The sequence below is a fragment of the Chinchilla lanigera genome, unplaced genomic scaffold (genome assembly GCF_000276665.1).
Source record: "Chinchilla lanigera isolate Chin_1 unplaced genomic scaffold, ChiLan1.0 scaffold00028, whole genome shotgun sequence".
NCBI classification, from domain to species: Eukaryota; Metazoa; Chordata; class Mammalia; order Rodentia; family Chinchillidae; genus Chinchilla; species Chinchilla lanigera.
The window spans coordinates 18695930-18717938 of NW_004955429.1; the positions used below are offsets into that span (position 1 = coordinate 18695930).

Sequence of the window (22009 nt, forward strand, 5' to 3'; positions counted from 1 at the left end):
TCCCACACAGGCACGCGGAGCCGGGTCTCGCGCAGCTGCAGGAGCTTTGCGGAGCTACGTGTGCGTGCGCGCGCGCGGGGGGGCGGGGAACGGAGGGCGCGCGCGCCCAGCGGAGCCGAGTGCTTTCTCACCCGCGCGCTTCGGTTGCGGACCCCTTCACCCTCGCACGGTAGCTCGCCCCAGGTGCACGCGGCGTGGGGTGCGTGCGGTTGTGGCCGGGAGGCCGTGTGTCCCGGGCTGGACAGGCCCAGCCGAGGGGGCAGCGGGCCACACTTCCGTCCCTTTCCAGTCCTCCCAGACTTCTCCTCTGTTTCTTGGGTCGCCGGTACCTCTAGCCATCCTCCTCCTCTAGCCACTCTCTTCCTCGCGGGAGAGCAGCACCTTCCAACGAAGCCTGGGTCCCCCCAGCCCGGGCCCTGGAGTTTAGCGAGTGCTGGTGCACTGGTGTAGGCACACAGCCGAGCGTGCATCCTATTCGAGACTCTGTCATGGGGGGCGTTCTGCAGGGCCGCGCAGCCGCGTGCCCATTGGCCAAATGCAAACCAGGGGCGGGGCCGAGGCGGGGAAGGGGCTCCGGGGTTTCAGAGCCCGAGTCGGGAGAGGGTTCCGCAGGGAAAGCCAGGCGGTGCAGCTGCCGCGACCCCAGCCTGTGCCTGCCGCACGCCGCAGCCCTGCCCGCGGCAGCTCCGCAGAGTCGGAGCAGGGGAGGCGGGCGCTTGTGAGGCTCGGCTCACTGTGGGCTGGGCTGGGAGAGGTGTGTGTAGGGATCCTGGATCCCGGCGGCCTTTGGCCGGCGTGAGCGGCTGCCCTGTAAAGAGCGATCAGACAGCAGCCTCCCCAGACGCCCAGTCGCACTGCGAGCCGGTGCCCAGAGCGCTAGAGCGAAGAGCCGCGTGGTGGCGCAGAGCCGCGCGGGCCCGGCTGGCCGGGAGCGGGCCCCGTCCCGCAGCAGCTGGGCTCAGGCTCGGGCTCAGGCTCGGGCTCACGCTCGCTGCGAGTGCACCCGCCGGGGCCGAGGTCGCGTGCGGACGCCGCGCCTGCCCGTACCCGGGTGTCCCTTCTCCCCTACTCCGGGAGCGATGCCCCCCGCCCCCCGCATCCCCCGAGAACGACGCGAGCATGGAGAAGTCGAGTAGTGAGGACTCTTCGATCCACCGGAGTCCATCTTTGGACAGCAAGGACTCGGACTTCGCCAAGCCATCCACCTCTGGCCGCCCGTTCGGTCACGGCTTCACGGCCGGCGCCTTCTACGGCACCGCGGGCTCCCGGGGCCAGAGTCGCGCCGAGGCCGGCGTGAAAACCGACAAGTACAATGCACCTAAAGGCAGCAAGTACGTGGTGTTTTACCTGGACCTGTCCTTTGTGTTCCTCCTAGAATTTAAGAAGTGCAACATGGCCAGGGGCTGCCTCTGCTGCTTGAAGTACATGATGTTCCTCTTCAATTTAATATTCTGGGTGAGTCCTTGCGTCCGTTCCCCTCTACTCTCTTCTCCAGCGTAGTAGCCTGAATACCTGCTCCACTCAGCTCAGTCTTTATGCTGCATCGCTCTGGTAAGTGCTTTATTACACTAGTCCCCCACCCCCTTTAATGCATATCTGTCTTTCTCCCTTCCCTCGTGGCTGAATGGAGGCTCCAACTTGCCTGTCTTCCAGGAGAGTCTCGCCCTACTCCTGGGAGGGTGGCAAAGGTTGTCACCCTTTCCACCCCCATTTAGAAAACCCGTGTGGGAAGTGCCTCAGGCCCCCCACCACACCTGCAGCACTGGTAGGGTCAGGATTTGTAGCAGCTGTGACCCTGTGCTGGCCGAGGACATGCGCGAGGAGAGTGTTATGAGTTTCGTCCTGTATTGCTCTGAATGCACAGGAGTTCAATCTGCAGCGTTTAACGGGCTGGATGGCAGGAGTGTAGAGGTCTTACCCCTGTGTCTTTAGCGACTCCTGGGAGGGGGAGATACCCTTGTTCCAAGCTCAGCTGGGGCTGGTGTAAGGAGGGTGGGCTGGGGGCATGTTGCCATCGGGCGTCTGCTGCTGCTTTTGAAGGATTGTAGTGGACTGGGCAGGGAGCAGGCTGCCACATGCTCCCAGGCTCTGGGACCAGAAGGGACAAAGGGAGACAGCGGTGCTCTGTCCTTGGTGAGGTTGTTTTCTGGAGAAAGTGTCAGTAGATGGGGTGGCTTGGGATTGTTCTGTGCTCTCTGGAGGCTGCTGGAGGCTGTGTGTGCATAAGAAATAACAGGCAAATTTGGTGAAAACTTCTTGAATATGTCTCTGACTGTTTTTTTATCTTGACTGCTGCCTCTGCCTTCCTTTACTGGACCCCGGACACCACCAGCACAGATGTTTGGCTCAGTCCCAGGACTCATCCTGCCCGCTGGAGGCTGTCAGCCACAGCTTCCTGGGCACGGTCTAGGAAGAGCACGGGGGCAGGAGAGCCATTTCAAGTGGGGTTGGGTGGAAGCCGTTGAGCTGCGTTCAGCCTCTGTGTGGGTGACTGCAGTTGAAGAACTTTGTGTGGTGTGTGCGAAGGGAGAGCGCCCTGCCGCTAAGGGAGAGGACAGGCTTCTGGTCTTGCTCTGCATCGGCTTCGGTGAGATCTTGGCTGCTCAATGTGTACCTTACAGTCTGGGCTCCCTGTCCCGTGCCAGGAGGGCCACGTGACGTCTCTTCACTGTCCCCTTAGGCTCCCGTGTAATATCTTGGCCGGGGCAGCGAGGTACCTGAGTGCACTTCCTTTTCCAAAATGGTCTGAGATTCCTTGGGTTGGGCTTCCCCTATAGGCTGGAACCTTCCACCACTGCAGTTAGAATTTTCCTGTCATGTGGCTAGGGTTCTTTGGAAGGTGAGGCAGATATTCTGATTTCTTTTCCTGGTGGCAAAAACCTTTGAATGTCAAGGAGGACTCTGTAGCTGTGGTGTGGTAAGTGCCTCCTGATCCCTTGCCTTCTGTGCCAGCGTCACATTTCCAGTGCCTTTGGTCTGCGTGAATGCCGTTATTTGTGTTGCTCACTGCTTCTTTCTCTGACCTTTTTCATGGTCTCAGCCTGCTCATTTCTTTAGTTCCAGATTGTGTTGTATATGAACACTTATATTAAGAGAGTTGAGGGATGCTCAGTGCCTTTGGCCGTAGCTCCCACTCAGCTGCGTTTGCTTCTCCCCCACCCCACTCTGCCACCTGCTGGCTGAAGTTGGTATAACTGCTTGTGGTGACTTCAGGAAGGTTCCAACTTGGTTTGGGGACCTCCTGAAATAGTGTCTGTGCCCTGCACAGAGCAGGCGCTCATGACATGTTTGTGAGTGAATGAATAGATGGCCAGAGCTGTGAGTCACAGCGTATGATTATGTGGTAGGGATACCCAAGTCTCATTTGATAGGGACAAGAAGTTACATATCAAACTTGACTGTATAAGCTCTCCTAGATCTTAGGTAGGACAAGTGACAAGTGACTCTCTTCCCTTAAGAGAGTGGCAGCAGTTAATGAACTAGCTGATGAAATGTCCTTCCTTTATGGTCTATAGTGAGAAAACTTGCTGTCTTGTCCCAGCTAGTATTGACAGTGCTCTTGTAAGACAAGGAGTTGCACCTTCCAGGTCCCTGACTTTTTAATTACTTTATATTTTCATAATTCCCATGGCAAGCTATGAGCCAGGAGAAATCAAGACCCAATTCTTTTATGCTAGTAGCATGTGAGATAGTAAAATAAGACATAGACCTTGGGAAAGATGGGAGATTTAGCAGAGAAGAAATGGGCGCTTATGTATGTGTTTGTGGGGAGCTTGAGGATGGTATGTCAGTGTGTTTCACACAGGTGAAGACTTCCTGCAGGCAGGAGCTCCTCAGCCTGTTGTGGGGAAGGGACGGAGAAGGGGCTGATTGAGAGGGGAAGGGCTGTGGAGGTGTGACTGCAGCAAGGCCCCCATAGGCCTCTGCTGTTGCCCTGGGCTCACTTAAATGGTGGGTAGGGTGGGATGGGAGAGTGAGGGAAAGGCTCAGGAGAAGGTGAGGGAGAGGGTAGGACCCCAGGAGAGGGAGAGGGACAAACCCAGGAGCAATTGTTAGAAGTTACGTAGCCATCACTTGTTTTAGTCTTGTGGCTCAGATCCCAAAAAGAGGCTTTTCTGAGGCATTACAGTTGGCCTCGAGACCTGCAGTCAATAGACAGAGTTCTTTCCATAGATCCAGAGCCTACCTGGTAGTTCTCCGAACCTCCCACTGCCGCCACACCCTCTGCCTCTTACAAGCCCTTCCAGAGGATCCCTGGCCTGGAAGAGAGGTGCATCAGATTGCAGTCCCTCACAGGCCTGCTGAGTACCTGCTTCCTGGCCACTGGGTGGAGCTTTGAGGGTGTTGGTATTGGTGAGAGCCTGGTGACATCACCAGGAGGCAGGATGGGAGGTGGAGCTGTGCAGCCAGCACTCCTCCTTACTAAGAAAAGGGCAGGTGCCTCCCAGGCTGCTGGGTGCCTGCCTGCTGGTGGTGGTCCAGGTCTACTGCTGGAACGTTGACTGCAGATACTGCTAGCCACATTGGCAGCCCAGTGCACTATGGGGGCTTGGGGCACCTAGGAGGGCAGCATTTCTGGGAGCCTGATACAGCTGGAGCCGGTGGTCACTCCTGACCAAGTCTCTTCCTCTTTGTTCCCTGAATCCCCACCTCGATTCTTAGGGCCAAAGAGAATGCTAGCTTCTTGGTTAATGGGCTAGGCCTCAACTGGGACAGGACATTCCCCATACTGTTCACCACTAATGAAATCCATCCCAAAGTATTTCTTCCAGCAGAGGAAGCCATTTGAGGCATTTTCCTCAGTTACCCCATCTCTGGATCCTCCCGCAGCAGTCTGGTACAACACTCAAGGTAGAGATGAAGTGAATCTAAACTTCTGTGGAGTGTGGAGGAGGCTCAGAGCCTTTGACTGTAAGGAAAGGGAGGGAGAGCATATGAGGAGGGCTGCAAAGGGGACTTCTAAGTGCAGGGGCCCATGTCCTCGTTGTGGATGGCAAATCACAATCTACCCTAGTTCCTCCAAACCTCAAGTCAAGTTTCTGTGTGATACAGAGGGGCAGGGACTGGTTGCTGCCATAATTGCCACTTGGAATAATGATCACTTTTCACACTGGCCATCAGGGCTGTTCCATCACTTTAAATCATAGTTGGCAGAGTGGTGACATTCTGGCCCCACTAGAAAGTCTATTCCTTGTGGATTGCTCCCATAATAAAGGTCAGTTAGCCGAGGAGGTAGTGTTCAGTGAGCCTGTTGGAACGTAGGAAGGGTTGGCATGGGGCAGCCACAGGCAGAGAGCTGAGCGGATCTTCATTAACTTCCGTAAGTGGGGTCAGGCCCTTCAGGCTGCCCCTGCCTCTGTGTGCAAGGCGGTTGTGTTGGTGGTGTGTGTTCCTTAACTGGTCTGGCTCTGGGCTCTGGGCTGGGGTCTGTGCAGCTTGAGCACCATGGGGATGTCTGTAGGGTGCTTTCTTTTGATGAATAGGGTAGAGGGGTCTCAGCTGGGAGCTCAGGTTCAGACATAGTCCCTCTGAGAAGAGGGGATACAGGCTGGACCAGGCCCAAGAAGCACTTGGGGCTTCCCAGAGTCTCAGGGTGAGGGATGCAGGCTGGCTCCCCACAGGGATGCTACAGACCAATCTCCTGGGTGAGTCAGGCCTGACTCTGCTTGGAGGCAGGGGGACAGGATGAAGGGCTGGGTAGATACCCCGAGAGACTCCTGGAATGTGGCCGAGAAAGAATGCCAGATGTATGTTTGCTTCCTTTCTAAAGCATTAAAAATTAAACTTCCTTGTCTTAATGTCTATTTTTAAATCGTGTCAGAGCCAGCATTGGTGTCAGTCAAGAGGGAGTGGGGAAGAGGGGGTGGGGGAAAGGCAGCCCCGGCTGAAACAGCGTAAGGGCTCTCCACCTTGAGGAGAGGGCCCTGGGCCTGCCTGGCCTGCCTGCAAGAACACAGCGAACAGCAGCCGGCCTCTTCGCACTCTGTGTGCCTGGCTGCCCTTGGCTGAACTTGATGGCAGGCCCAGTGGCCCTCGGCCTTCTGTGGCTTGCTAGGGTGTGGGGGCCCCAATCGAGTCCATTCACTCACGCCACAACTATTTGCTGAATGCCCGCTGCGTGCACCAGAGCCTCCAGTTGGTAAGGACAGGGCTCGACTGGGCTGCACAACCGTATCAGTTTTCCCCAGCCAGGAAGTCGTGGAATTGGGAGGTCATCTGGCCTGCCCTGTGCCCAGCACTTGAACACAGGCCTGAGAGCCTCTTCCTTCTTCCCCAGCATTCTAGGACCTGGCATCCAAGCAGCCTGTTCTGACTTGTTCTCTCCTCACCTGCTTTCTGAAATGTTTGCTGATATCAGAAAGAAGTGGAGAAATGGAGGAAAAAAGAGCCTCAGGGTTTTTCTTCTTTTTCGTTTGGAAAAAATCAGTGACTATATGATTTTTCTGTTTTTCTCCTATTAAAAGGACTAGCGGATGCCCTGTATCCAGTGTGTACTGTTTACTTACTGAGCACTCACCATAAGCAAGGCCACTGAGCTGCTCAGAGTTCCATGGAGGAATAAGACACATAAACAGATAATTAGTTTTGAGCGGCAAGTGCTTAATAGAGCTCTTTTTTTAATAGGATAAATAATTCTGCTTTGAGATTAGAAACAGAGCCAAGTAGAGCAAGCAATGCTTGGATTTTGAAGGATAAATAGGAGTTTGCTAAGAAGATGAGATTAGGGGTCCAGGCAAGGGGGAAGTGTGTGGAGAGTCAGAGAATAAATTGGTCTAGAGTCTATATCAGAGAGAGCTGGCAACTTGATGGGAGAGGCAGAATCTCTTGTACCTGGAAGCGGGCCGAACAGAGAAACTGAGGGGTGCATGGACTAGGTGGTAGAGGCTGGGATGGCTTGAGCTTGAGCTGCCTGTGGGATGTTTCTCAGTGCGTCTCCAGGCTCCTAGGCAAGTGCTCGTGACAGGTCTCGCTGTGTCACCCAGGCTGCAAGCTGTTGCTGTAGGTAATCCAGCTTTAGAGAGATGCACTATTCTCTCCCCTTTCCGGCCTCTCCCTTCCCGCTGTGATGTGCCCGCTTATTTGGTCCCAGTTAGGAAGCTTTGAAGCCAGGCTAAACCCGTCGGGCAGAGTTAAGTCTTCTGAGCCAGCTTTGTCCCTGCTCACATTTGAAGCTAATCTACCAGCAGATGTGGTGGGGGGTGGGGGCCGACCCTGGCAGGGATGTTAAGAACGGCACGCGGTCAGGCGGGTGAGCGGATCTGCCGTGGGAAGCAGCACAAGGTTGAGATCTGGCTTCCACGCCCTGCTCTTTGTCTACCTAGCCCTCAAATTTCTTCTAACTCAGAGAGTCCCTGGTTTGCATCAGATGTGGTCTGTTTCTTCTTCCTGTGGGTCCCAGCAAGCTTTGGATGCTGTCATGAGCGCTGAAGAATCCCCTGGGAGTGCCCTTCAGGAGGTGCCACATCAGTGGGGTCACTATCCCAGGAAGAGAGAGCCTTTCTCTCTGCTCCAGGGACCCGTGCTAGGGTGCACATGCAAAGCAGCCAGGCAGCTTTTCCCACGACCAGATCCCACAGCCATCTATGACCTACTGAGGTAGCATCTCCAGTGATGAGGCCCATGCTCAGAAAGTAACCCTAACCTGTGGATGCCGCTTTCCTCCTTTGTGACCACACAGCTGTCCTGCAGGACCGTGCTAGGCCTATGTGAGACAGTGTAAGCTCTGTGTGTGTGTGTGCTGCTAGCAGGGCACCTGGCAGTGGCTCCTATGGATGCTGATTGCAGTTAGAATTCCTTCAGTTTGCACAGTGAGAGCTGGGCATGGGCAGTAGAATGGAGCTCTTGGATGAGGTCTATGGAACTCTGGAAAGAGCCCCAGTGTCTCTCTGGCTGGGGATTGTTCCAGAAACTCTCTGGTCCTAGGAGAATGTAGAGAAACAGGGAAAGCAGGAAAGGTCCAGGGAAGGCGAGGAGAGGCGGGGAGAGGACTGTCTGTGACCCTAGCCACACGCTCCCAGCAAAGAAAGCCCATTGCTTTCCCTGGCGCCCCTTGTGCTTGGTGTAATGGGTGAGGTAAGGACCAGGTTAGCTGGCTGGTGGTGATGTCACTGGGCACCCCAGGTCTCCTGGACTTTCAGTGCCTGGCACATGTTGGACTCAGCTGGGCTTCTTGGCTTGTGACCTGGACTAAGAGACAGGGAACAGGAGGCTCCAGGTTCAGGTCACATCTTTCTCTAGAAATGCACTGCAGGGTTTCCATATTGTCAAGTGGAGCATCTGTAAATTTATGTAGTTTAAAAGTGATTAAATAGGGCCAGGGATATAGCTCAGTGGCACAAGTGCCTGCCTGGCAAGTACAAGGTCCTGAGTTTGATTCCTGGTACAAAAAAAAAGTGATTAAACTAACGCATATCCCCTACCTCTTAGGAAATGGAGCATTGGTGGGTGTGGTGATGCATATCTATAATTCTAATATTCAGGAGGTTGAGGCAGGAGGATCACCATGAGTTCAAAGCCAGCGTGGGCCACATAGTGAGTTCAAGACCAGCCTGAACTATATAGTGAGACCTTGTCTCAAAAAAAAAAAAAAAAGAAAGAAAAGAAAAAGGAACAAAAAATGAAATGGAGCATTGCATTGAAATGGAGATGTGTGCAGTGCTCCATTTCATGGTGTGAAGTGTATTCCATTTGGACGGGCATCCTTCAACACCACATCTTTTGGTTTGGTTAATTTTGAAACTTTTGATAGATGCAGCCAGGTGTGTGAACACAAACCTGTAATCCTGGCACTCTGGGAGGTTGAGGCAGTAGGATGCTACGTTTGAGCCCAGACTGGGCAACTTACTGGCTTAGTGAGATTCTGTCAAAAAATAGAAAGGCCGGGGATGTAGCTCAGTGCAGAGGCCCTGGGTTTAAAACCAGTACTGAAAACACACACATACACACACACACCCCCAAACCAAACAAAACAAAAACTTTAGACATACGGAATACGCTGAATGTTTTTTAAAAAATTCAGCACTATGCTTTTTGATGCTTTCACATTGGTAGGTGTGGCTGTGGTGCACTTGTCTTCACTGCTCTGTAGTATTCCATTGTGCAGATGTGCTGCATGCATTCTCCTGGTGGTAAGCATTTGGTTATATTCTTTCTGGGGGATTGGTACACACGTATAACGTATCTTGACCAATTTTGATCCCCTTTTTCTCCCCTCCCTAAGTCCCCATCCCACCCCATATTCTCCTACTGTGCATGTTACAGTCTCCAATCTAGAGCTTCCAGAAGTATCTGTGATGTGGGACCAGCTTTTATATTTCCAGTTCTGGGAGTGGTTCTGGTATGCATGATTAATTCACAGCTCCAACCAATCACATGTGACTCACCTGACAACTGGGCAGCACCTGCAGGAGTCAGTGGTCATGAGTTGGGACAGTCTGGCTGTAGCACATTGCTGTAAGAATTTCTAAACATTAGCATTGCCGTGGACCACACTTTGAGAATCACTGTCACAGGTCTGCCTCAGGAATGACTCTGCCAGGCTTTAGGACGTATGCATTTCAGCTTTACTAGATAGGGACAAGTTGTTTTCCAGTGTGGATCAGTTGACATTTCCACCATGGGGTGGCAATTGAAAATGGGAAAAAATTGGCATTCTCTAATACAGTGGGTGTAAAATGCTGTGTTATAATGATTTTAATTTGCATGTTGCTGATTACTAGTGAACAGCTTTTCAGATGTTTGTCAGCCATTCTTTCCTCTTCTGTGAATGTCTGATTATGTCTCTGTCCATTTTTCTATTGAGTTGTTTACTTTTCCTGTTAATTTTTGGGAGTTTTGTTTGTTTTAAAAATAGTTGTAAATTAAATGTATTTGACATAGTTCACTTTTTCACTTTCTTAATGGAGTCTCTTGATAAACAGAAACACATCATTGTAATGTAGTTGATTTTATCAGTTTCTTTCGTTAGATTGTACATTTTATATACCATTTAAAAATATATGTCCCATGGATGTGTTTATATACTGGTATTAGGACAGTAGCCATCACAACATAATAAGCACTTAAATTGTTGAATGAATAAATAAGGATGACACGTTTATTTCTTAAAGCTTTTAGTTTTAGATTTAAGTCAATACCTGGAGTTAATATGAAATGGGGTTCTGACTTCTTTTTTTCTGCTATGTATCAGTTGTCCTAGCTCCATTGATTGACCTGGCTACGTGTTCCTCACAGATGTACAATTTTTTCTGTGTTTCCATATATGCCTGGGCCTCTTGATTGGGCTGTCTCTCCTAGTGGTATACTATTTATCACAACTATACTAAGTCTTGACTTGGGAGGGCAGATATTCTTATCTTACATGTTTTGAGAGTGTTTGGCTGTTCTTGGCTGTTTGTTCTTTTGCATAAATTCTGAAATCAGTTCAAATAGTTTCACCAAAAGCCGATCATTCAGTTTCCCCTTTTTCCCCTTTCCTTCCCAGCCCTGTTGGTATTTTCATTAGTTGGCCTTTTATCAGTTCTGTTGGTCTACTTAAGGAGAATGGCTATCTTTTTGCTCATTTGTGAATAGAAATTGTGTTTTGCTTATGCATTTCTATCCATGAACATTTTATATTTGTTTATACATTAGACCTTCTTTAATGTCTTCCCACTTGCTTTTATAATGTCTTCCGTGGAGATCTGTTATTGTGTAGGGACTTCTGATCTTCTGTCCTTGATTACTTACCCTCCTCCTCAAGTTTCATTTGAGCTGGGGCACACAGAAGACAGAGAGGACCTACAGCTGCTCCTCATTATGGTGTGGAGAAGGAAGGTAGTGCCTGGTGTTGGTTGTCATGTGGGACATTTCCCTGGGCTGTCTCGCTGCTCTTATAACCCCTGATGAGGGTAGGGGGTGCTGTTTGACTTTTGCCTCTGGGGAAATGCATGCTTGGAGAGGTGAAGGATTTTCCCCCAAGTCATAAGCTACAAAGTGGCTCTGCCACTTTCAGTTGAACCCCAAAGGCAATATTCTTTCCATGACCCTTTCTGGAGAATCATCCTGAGACAGCCCTTCTCCCCTCAGCTCTGACTGTGCTTTCCTTGGGTCTGTGCTTCTAATTTAGTGCAAGGTAGCCCTGTGAGGGCAGAACCGTGGTCATGCAGGTGTGGATATGATGCCATTGAGAGTGTGTGCCTGTCTTCTCTCAGTCCCAGCTTCAAACAAAAGTGAGTCAGAAACTAGCCATCGGGAATCTTCAGGGACTGTTTCAGTTTAATAGGCCACCAGTTATATACATTTTGAGCTGTGTGAGCTACTTTTGTGACCTTTGTGAGAATATACCAGACTGAAAATACTGTTTCCCAGCCTCCCAGCAGCATGACCCTGCATACTATTGACCCTCTGTACTATTTTGGACTCCTTTACCTCCCATGACAGGGTTTGCTGTTTCCACTGTACAGTCTTGTGCATCTTCTAAGCACTAAGTCTTTGCAGGCCCTGTGGGTGGGAGGTGGGGTCTGTTGTGTGGCTGAGCTCAGTGACTATCTCACCTAAGGCTTTGAGCAGGAGGAGTGACTGTGCTTGGGAGTCTTTGTCTTCTCATCCTTCCTTGCTTGCTCACAGTATGTGCTCTGCAAGTGTGTATAGGTTTGTGAACTGTGCAGCAGTGTTAGGTAAGGGGCAGGGCCTGGGTGGCACCCTTCCAGGTCATGCCTATTAAATAACAGTTTCAGGGCAATCTAAGAGAGGCTTCATGCTCTGAGAATGGGGAACCTCTGGCCTGAAATTGAAATAGCTCCCTTAGCTAAATGGGACTCCTGCAGGCACCCATGCTCTCTGCCTGGGAAGATGGCCCCCTCTCCTTGTTCTTGCCTTGGAATCTGGCCCCAGACAGACCTTTGATGCTGGTCCTGACTGCTCAGTCACTCAATGGCAATTGATATAAATGTGGAGAAGTCCATAAGCCACTTTCTGCCTTAGTTTCCCTTTCTACAGTTTCTAGGAATTCTGGTCTCAGAGAGAGGTGGGAAGAGCCTGTGAAAGGAAAGGAAGCGAGGCATGGTGGCACATGCCTATAATCCTGGCACTTGGGAGGCTGAAGCAGGAGAATCACTGTGAGTTCAAGGCTAACCTGAGCTATATAGCAAGTTCTAGGCCAGATTGGTCTACACAGCAAGAGCCTGTCTCAAAAAACCAAACCAACCAACTAAACAAATAAACAAACAAAAAGGAAAAAGATTTGTCTTTGACATAAAAAGGAGGTAATAGAATAGGACTGAATTTTGTTTCTCTCAGTTTCTGAGATGTGTGTGTGTGTGTGTATGTGTGTGTGTATGGGTATGTGAGGGGGCTGCCAGCCAAATCAATAGAGACCCCAAATAAGGCCCTGTGTGCTCCCATGCCAGGGTCAGCTGGTGTACCTGCTCCTGGGCTCCTTCTGGCTGGGGTCTTATTCAGGTGCTGGTATGTGGTATGCTCTGATGTGCAGTTCACCCTCCTGGTGCAGGGTCCTTTGGCTGCAGAGTAAAAACTTGCAGGAAGAACTGGAAGGAAAGGGCAGGCAGGCCCATGTCTGTGTGTCCAGTTGCAGGCTGCTTGGGGTGGAGGACATTCCTGAGCTGATTTCCTTTGTCTCCTAGTGGTCTGGTTCCATACTTGCACCTTCCCTGTGAAATCCCAAAGCTCCTTACACACACACACACACACACACACACACACGCACCTGTGTGTACATATATGTACATACATTATGTTGTATATGTGTGTGTTTGTGTACATACTCACACGCAGTGTTCATTGCAGTCCATTCAGACTACTTTACAGAGCAGTGTGTAGCCTGTGTGGCTTGTGTACAGCAGGAATTTTTGTTCCCATAGTTCTGGAGGCTGAAGTCTGAGATCAACTTAACAGCGTGATGGGACTCCTTTTGTTGTGTCCCCACACAACAGAAAAGGCAGGAGAGTTCTCTGAAAAGAAAGGGGAATCCCATTAGTGAGGGTGCCACCCTCCCGAAGGCCCCTCAGGGGGTTATGATTTCTTTCTTTTTTTTTTGTCTTTTTGAGACAGGGTCTCGCTGTGCAGTTCAGGCCGGCCTTGAACTCACTTTGTAGCCCAGGCTGGTCTTGAACTCGCAATAATCCTCCTGCCTCAGCCTCCTGAGTGCTGGGATTACAGGTGTTAGCCACCAAGCCTGGCAGGGTGGGGTAATGATTTCAACACATGAATTACGGGGGGATGAAAACATCCCTTACTCTCCCATGATTGTATGTAAATATGTGTGACTGTGAATATATATGTAAGTATGTTTATAAGGTATTAGAAACATTTACAGTGTAAATATGTTTATATATGAATATGAATATGTGTGTCTACATAGATTTCTTTGTGTGTGTTGCATCAGCTGGCATCCTCATTTTAAGCAAGCCATTCCTTACATGGATTCTGGATAAGTTAGGGCTCATGGATGATAAGTACTATACCACCACTCTTGGCTAACTGAGGAAACAGACCTAGGTCTCCCAATTTCCCTATCTGTGAACAGATCCCACAGTCCCTTTTGGCATTTTGGGGAGAGGGGTGTTTTAGCAGACCTCTCATTTTTCTGGTCCAACTTTCTCATTACTTCTCTTGCTATCAACACCTCTCTTTTCCTATATGTGGATCTTTCCAGCCTGTGAAGTTGCTCACAGGCTGGAAAGAAAAGCTGAGCCATAAGCTGGGGCAGTCATGGGGCAGGGATGCCTGAGGAGTCCAGGAACAGGGTCACTGATGAATTCCGTCACTTCCACCCTAGCAGGATGCTTCCACTTCTGCTGCTTGGGCTCTTGAGTCTCACCGCTCGAGAGTTGGCTTCTCAGGAGAGAGGGTCTGGCTGGTCCCATGCCCGTCTTTGGCCAGAGTGAGCAGAGTACCAGAGCACAAGGTCTTCTGCAGTTGCTCAGAGGTGGGCAGTGCTGATACCAGGAGAAAGGAGGAGGCAGATGATCGGTCGGAGGTGACTTGCTTCTAGCTGCCAGGCTGTGGTGCACTGCCTAAAGTCTGTCCACCTGGAGATGCACCCTCTCTGCTCCTCTGCAGAGCTGCCAGGAGCAGATGGAGAGGCTGAGGCTCAGGAGGCAGAACAGTAACTCCCTGGCCATCCTGGAGCTCTGGTATTTGCATGGACCCTTCCAACTATGAGGTTAGAGACATGGCACCCTGTCTTCTGTACTCAGTGCCTGCTTGGGCTGCAAGAGGTTTGAGTCCCTTAGAGGGAAGGAGTTCCAGGTCCCCCAAGCCAGGACACCTTTTGGGACAGCTCCTGGCAGACCATGGTGATAGAGTCAGTGTACCAGTCGCTTGTCCTTACTCATCTCTAGTGCCGGCCCTGAGTCTGCTTACTGGCAGGAGTAACCGACGCCTCTGTTCAGCACCACCTTGGAGTTAGTCCGCATTTCTTACTTGACAGGCTCCGCATTCCCTGAAATGTGTCCTCAGTGTTCAACCAGCAAGTCCACGTGCACCAAGCCCTGGTCACCTAGTGCAGGAGAGATGTCAATTCACTCTACTTGTTCTCTGGAGTTTGCAGTCAGTTGAGAAGATCCAGCACCTAAATATTTAGGAAGGTAGTGTAGCCTACAGAAAGAGCCTACCCTTGCATTAGGTCAGGCCAGGGGCTGTGCTTTTCCTGAGCTCTTCATACTCTGATCCTCAGGCTGGTCCTCTATCATTAGGAAGCAGAGGTTTAGATGGGATGTATGAGTTTCTCTGCCCTACTTCTCACTCATAAAAGGCACACATAAGCTGTGCATATTGCCACACAAGCCATTGTGTTTCCCCGTTTGCTTTGGCTTCCAGGAGGCTCAGCACTAGGCTTTCTCTTTCCCTGTAGTCTCTTTCTTTAATCAGCATTGTCTTGTTAATTTTACTTTGTCTTTATGATCCTGTTTTTTCTGGATCTCTGTAAGTACTTTTTGGAAGTGAGGGCAACTACAACAAAAGGCTTGGAACACAACAGTGAGAAAACTGCAGGAGTGAAGGGATGAGGTGACCACTCTGGGAGCAGCAGTGGTTCAGGGATGGGCTGGTGATGGATAGGCTGTGTGCAAGAGATGGGACTTGAACTAGTGGGACAGGGCACCCAAAGTCTGCAGGCTGAGCACTGGGAACAGGACCAGCTGCTCTGTCTGCGGGTGACTTCCCAACACTGTTCACTGCCTTCCTAAGCACAGACTTGGTGAATGAGTGAGGCACGCTGGCGAGAGCTGGGGGAGAGCAGAGCTCGTGTGTAGGGTGAGCCCTGTACCTGGTGCTGATCGCTGGCCCAGCCTGAGGTAGTGTGAGTGTTCGTGTCCTGTGCTCACTGCCATCTGATGGGAGCAGGCTTTGAAGAGGAGGCCGGCTCTGCAGGGAGTCTGGATGGCAGAGGGAGAGGGCTGCAGGGTCTTGAGGGTGGGAGATGCACGACTTGGGAGAAGGCTAGGAGGTGGGAGAGGAGGCCTGCCATCAGCAGAGGGGATGGGGAGGCTGGAGGAGGAGGAGACAGGAGAAATAAAGAGACAGGTGAAGCAAAGGCCTTGAAGCAGACCTGTGGCATGCAGGGAGCTGCTTGGTGGAGTCTTGCTGTCTGGAGAGGTGCCTCTTAGCAGTCGCACTTTGGGTCCTACCAGGAAGGGCATTGCGTGCTGCGGTTGGGGGAGGTCGAAGAGCATGCGGCTTGGCTGGCTGGGTCTGTGGACTTGGGAAGTCTGTTTGTGGGGGTCCTTTTGGAGATGCTAAGGTCCTGAGCCTTCTGTTCTCACACACTGAGATCAGATGCAATCTGAAGTCAGACTCTGACCACAAACCTGTTTATTGGCAAGAGCCTGTTGGGCCCAAATCAGAACGACAGCTTGCCAGGCTGATGAGCCTGGTCTCTGAGCAGGCGCTCTGTGATGTCAGAGCCATTTAGGACACCCATCCTGACTGATCCCTGAGGCCCCTAGCCCAGGCTGGGGAGGAATTTGGAGGCTCCCTGAAGAGGAGCTGGGGAGGAAGGCAGATTTGGCAGTCAGCAGAGGAGCTACATGCACAAGGTGCCCCATTCATTACCATTTATGGCAGCCACAGGGAACTGTGGGAGGCTGCCCCCTCCCCCCTCAGCCTCCTGCTAGGAGGAGGGGAGTCCGTGTGAAAAGTGCATGTTTCACAAAAGCCACTCATAAAGGGCTGCAGTCTGAATCAGGCTCTGGGAGGAACACTGATGGGATTCTAGGGGTACTGGTTTGTTTTTTCTCTTCACTCCTAAATGGAGACAGCTCTCAACCTGTTGGTGGATGAGGCCAGGCTGGTCGGCTCTCCAGCAGCTCGGAGGCCCTAGGTAACCAGCTGTCCCCTCCACTTCTGCAAGTGCAGGGACCCCGCTTTTCTCAGAGTCAGGTAACAGCCTGCTGTACCTGGAATCAAAGTGGCAATGGAGAAGGGCGAGGGATTGTTCCACATACCCGACTTTCATCCCAGGTGTGTCACTAGCTGGTTATGTGACCCTGGGCAGGTCAGGTCCTTTCTTGGGCTTCATTTTCCATCTGCAGAAAATAGCAGACCTGTCCAGTTCACTGCTGAGGTCTGGTTCAGGCTGTGACATTCTGTGCTTTTACACATAGACTTGGCTCAGTTTGTGTTTTTAAAGAGCCAGCGTTTAAAATGCTTAGTTGTCCTTATCTCACAGTAGCATTGGTAGAGTGACAGACCAGGGATAATTCCTTTATATCTCGTAAGTGGGGAAACTGAGGCCTACAGGGAGGGGAAGACCTGCTGGACAGGACGGGTGCTGGAGATCTGTTCCTGAACATCCTGAAATTGTTCAGGTTCTGCCAGTAGCCTGGGTCCAAGGGGCAGGAACTGCTGGTTCTCAGGCTGGACATTGGCCCTATGGGCTTCTGGACACCCCTAGGCCTCAGAGTCCATGCTTAGTACCAGGGAGAAAATCCTTTCTCTTACCTGTTACCCTCTGGGTCTGAGGAGGAGATGGGGACTCCATTCCTGTCACAGTGAACTGGCTCTACCCCATCCTGCCCCTGTCAGGGAGGCTGTGGCTGAGCAAGTAATGAGGGGGCGTGTTGCTTTATTAAGCACCCTCACAGTGAGAGAAATTCGGCACCTTGTGTGACACAGAGCTGTCGAGGCTCCTTTCTTATTGTTAGAAGCCTTCATTGTGATTGTTCCAGTTCCTCCCTCCAGCAGTCATCATTAGGAACAGCTTTCTGCTTCCTTCAGGGGTGCCCAAACCCCCTGAAGGGGTCCTCCCTGCACTGTGTGGTCTCCCACCCCTGCCTCCACCCTCTAGTCACCCACTTCTATCTAGGGCAGCTCCAGCGGAGGGCAGGTGACAGCTGCTGCCCTCATCCTCTGGTCTTGGCTTGTACCTCAGCTGCCACCCTTTTAGAAGACAAATACCCACCCCTGTGCCTGCAAAAAGATATTCCCACTAAACTCATGGCTCAGAGCTGGGCTGGTTGACCACCTTTGAGATTGCTTCTAACTGTGCTTCAGGAGCCTGTCCTGCTGTGTCTGTGTGGTCATGAGAAGGTGCTATTGCTGACCCCTTCTGTCTCAGCCCTGCGTCTGTGCAAGGGACATGGGCTTCAAGGAGGGACACTTGAGCAGAGAGGGCAGTGCCTGGCCTCCCCTCCATGTGGATGTTTCATTTCACTCTCATCTCTAAAATGGGAAGCAAGCCGTAGCACTTGACGGGTCAGCCAGGAAAAATCACTGGGAGGATACAGAGGTGAAGTTCATGATAGTTCTCTGGAGTCTCCAAAGGGCAGTACTAATACAGATTGGGAGCATTGTCTTGTTTTTCCTTCTGTTATTCCATATTCTGTCTGCTATGGTGTCACCTGTCTGCCTTCCCATGCCTGAGGGGGTGCTAGAGCTACACTGAGCTTTGTTCCCTGGGATATTTCCTCATTGTCAGCCTACAGAGTCTGCCATTGAGGTTTCTGCATTTATCTGCCAAGGCGTCCCCTAGGGTTTGACACCTCAGGGCCCCGGAATCTGCACTCCCAGATGGTGTGGTGGTGGGGGGGCTTCTCCATCTCCATGTTCGGGTGGATTGTTGTGCATATTCTGCTGGGACACGTCTTCCTTTCTGTCTGGGGTTTGCTAAACGACCATGGAAAACTCTCTCATCCTGAATTGTGCAGCACTGGCTGAATGTTACTAGTTGTGGCCTATTATCTGCTCCTGTCCTTAGGGTGCCTGCTGTACCCATCCCCAGTTCTGGGCAGGGAAATAGCCTCAGGCGGGGGTTAGGGCTTGCTACCTCCAGCCCGGTTCCAGGGCTGGGGCTGATCTCCCAGCTGGATGTCTGGTGCTTTTATTGGTAGGAATTGGAGCAGATTTGCTGGCTTGGGCTTTTCTGCTGTCTGGGGACAATCCAGGTGGATAGTTCTCTGGCTGGCTTCTACTTTAGCTGCCAGGATGTGGAAGTAGAGCCAGGCATGGTGGCACACAGCTGTAATCCCAGCACTGGGGAGGCAGGAAGGCAGACCATGAGTTCAAGGCCAACCAGGGTTAAATAGTGAGACTCTGTTTCAGAAAACAAAAATTAAAAATGTGCAAGTAGGTTCTGAGGCCTTAAGTGGTACTCTCACACTTGCCACACTGCTGCAAACCCATATCTTTGCCTTCCCTCGGAGGTATCCAGATCCAGACAGGACGCGTACTGTCAGGCTGTTGCAGGGAGTCTGCCATGAGCAGGGGCCAGGTAGGAAGACATGGAGCACTCTGGCAGCCCCGTGGTTCCCTAGACAGTGTTCAGTTTTTGAGGTAAACTGTCAAACACATCTCTGCAGGAAGTTTCTCTAGAGGGTAAATGGTCTTGTTTTGCTTTTAGGGAGACTGAGTTACAGGGAGAGAAGGTAACGTGTCCAGTGTCCAGGTCACACGAGTATCACCATGGCCATGGTGGAGCCCACGGGAGCCATAGTCACCTTGGTGGAGATTGGAAACCTGTTTGTCCTAGGGATGGTCAGTAGGTGATCGTGGTTTCCAGACCCAGCCACGAGGATCCCCAAGGTACCCTGCCTTGCTTTCCAAGGCTGAGTGCTGGGGCTGGCCTTCTAGGAGCTGCAGCCCCTAGGGAAGAAGGAGCCTCTTTCTTGAGGCCCTGGCCCCTCCGCTGGGCCTGCTGTAGACTCCCAAACCAGGTGATCCCGGCCCTGTCCCACCCACTGTCCTGGCAGAAGCTAAGCTCCCAGAATGCTTCCCGCCTCTGAACTTTGGGTGGCAGAAGTGCTGAGAGGAGAGGGCATGGGGTGCAAGGGCTGAGAAGTACTGCTCAGAAGGCAGTCTGGTCTCTGCTGTTTCATTCACTGGCGTTGTTGCCTCTTTGTGGTTTTGTTGTACCCATCCTTACTTGGGCTCTCTCCTTCCCTGGTTCTTTTTACCCTCACTGTAACTGGAGGATAACTCAGGAATAAGACTCCACCTGCCCCATCTGGAGGACGCTAGGGACTAAGGAGTGAAAGCAGGTCACTGACTTGGTTGGGGCTGAGCATAGAGCTTGCATTCAAGGTGACTGACGGGAGGGCGGCGAGACACAGTCCCACACTTTCCGTGCCTGTTGTCTCTTATGTCTGCTTTGATGTCTGTGGGAGGCCTGCCAAGTTCTGCAAGGATGAGCTAGTGTAGACTCCAGAGGCCCCATGTCATTGAGGCAGCTGGGAGGGCCCCTTTGGGTGAGGGCCTGTCTGAGAGGTGGGACCTCCTGCTGTTGTTCAGGCACATTTCTTCCCCTGTGCTCTCCCCAGGAGACCCAGAGACCTTGCCTTGCGGAGGGAAGAAAATTCTGAGGCAGCAGACACTGAGACTCTCGCATTTACACCATCCCCCTTCTCCAGGGCCTGTCAGGTGCCTGGCTTGGGCAGGGAGAGGTAACAGTGAACAGGGCCAGCAAGCTAACTGTGATTCTCGGCATCTGCTCACAGTCAGAACAGTGCTGAGCAAAATGCACACTGTGGGCTGGGTATAGTTGGAAGCACATATCCCATTACAGCTGTGTGGAGAGATGGCATAGAATCTCTCAGAGGAGGGGCTTCTGGTGGTACACACCTGTAACCTCAGTACTCTGAGAAGCCAAGACAGGAGGATCACCGGTTCAAACCCAGCCTGGGCAACTTAGTGACTTAGCAAGACCCTGTCTCAAAGCAAAAATAAATTTAAAAAAAGAGCTGGGAAGGGCTAGGGGTATAGCTCAGCAGAAGAGCACTTGCCTCACATGAGGCCCTGGGTTCCATCCCCAGCACTGGAAAAAAGAAAAACAGAAGAAATGGGGATGTTGCTCAGTGCAGAGGCTGTGGGTTCAGTCCTCAAAACAGCTGTGGCAGTCTTGGTCACTGAGGGACCAGACTAAGGTGGTCTCTGGGAGCCCTGCACTCTCTCCAGAGCCCACCCTTGAGCCACTCCCCCAATTTATTTAGAGGTGGGCTCTTTTCTCACATATACTACTGCTGTTGTGGTGCCCTTGGCCCTGAGGTCCTCACCAGAGCCAGGCCAATGCTGGCACCTTACCCTTGAGCTGCCAGAATGGGCAGTTTGATAAATATCTCTTCTTTATAAAGTTAGCTTGCCTCAGGTATTTTATTACAGTCAAGACAAAATTGATGGATGCAGTGGTTGACTCTTAGAGCCCGACCTCCTGGTATAATACTACTACGTGCTTTCTGGGTCAGCCCAGGGAGTAACAGAAGCAGTGCAAGATGTAGCTTTGCCTCATTGTCTGGCGTCTGGAAGGTACACTGGGCCTGGTGAATTTTGCTAGGGCTGACGATGCCCGCTGGGGCAGCATCACCGAGATCCTTGGCAGGACATGTGGGAAGTGTGTGTGCAGACTAGGGTGTGGTTTCTCTTCTCTACCCACTCCCTTACCTGGGCCTCATTTTCTTTAGGCTTTGTCTTGGCTTTCTCTTCCCTGCCCCACTGCTTCCTTCAGGGCAGGGCTAGGAGGAGGCTTAAGGAGTAAGCTCATAGCCACTGATCTAATAGTGGAGGTAGGAGAGGAGACTGAAGGTCTCCACAGGGTGCCTGTGCTTTTAGGATGCCCCCCCAGGTTACATGTTTACACCAGCTTCAACCCCTTTCTGATCTCTTAGGAGAGGCCTACCTCATCTACAAGAGCCAGGGGCCTGGGCCAGGGTTGGGTGGGGGTCGTGGGAGGGTCAGGCTGATTTCCTGCCTTTCAAAGGCACATCTGTGGGGAGGCTGCTGCCAGCACAGGGCCTTGGCAGTGATGGAGTGGAAGATAAAAGCAGGACCTGGAGATGAGGAGAGGTGGTAGAGAGGAGGGGAGAAAGCACACGGATGGCGAGTGGGACACGGCAGCCCTGGATGTCTCAGGTAGCCAGCTCTGGGTGGTGAAGCTATCTGGTCAGTGCCTCGGGCCCCTCTGCCTTCCTGTCTACAGTGATTAAGACTTTGCCAGCTGCTGCATTCTCAGCTCTGCTGGCTCTCTGCTGCCAATAACAAATGCATCTGGCTGGAAACTGGGTCATTAAAAAAACAACCTTGTATTTCTCTTCTTTCACCCCCCGGCAATCTGTCTCCTAGACCAGAGCTGGAACCCCCAATAAAGGGGTCAGGAGGTACAGGGAGCCCCAGTGGACTTGTTGGCTGTCAGGGCCACTCAGCTAACCAGATGGCTGCCCCTGCTCAAAGTCTGATTTCTGTTGCATTTGTGATGTTGTGGTGTGAAGGCCCTCGTGGAGAGTGATGTGCTGGGGATGAAGGTTTCACAGGTACTGTTCCCTCCTGTCTCTGGCTCAGGAGGCTGAGGTGGGACAGTGGCCGCCTTCAGTAGGCATGTTTCCTCCTGTGGACAGCGACTCTGTCCCACAGCTTGCCTGTGGGACTGTCAAGGGGACATGCAGGTGATATCGGGCGCAGCACTCCAGAAAGGCGGCTGTTGCCTCACTTTGTCATGCTGATGCATCTGTTGAGTGGCATCTCATGAGGGAGCTGGGTCTGCTCAAGCACAGTGCCGCCTTGGGCTGGCCACCTGACCAAGGCC

General features: G+C 51.8%; 1 protein-coding gene across 1 annotated transcript in view; it reads left to right on the top strand.

Annotated features, from left to right (window-relative positions):
- Positions 1–598: 598 nt before the first annotated feature.
- Tspan9 (tetraspanin 9) overlaps positions 599–22009 on the top strand; it is a 76066-nt gene continuing 54655 nt past the window's right edge. The window contains exon 1 of the mRNA XM_005387133.1: positions 599–1455. Coding sequence (XP_005387190.1) covers positions 1120–1455 — 336 coding nt within the window. The 5' untranslated portion in view covers positions 599–1119. The remainder of the gene's footprint in view (positions 1456–22009) is intronic.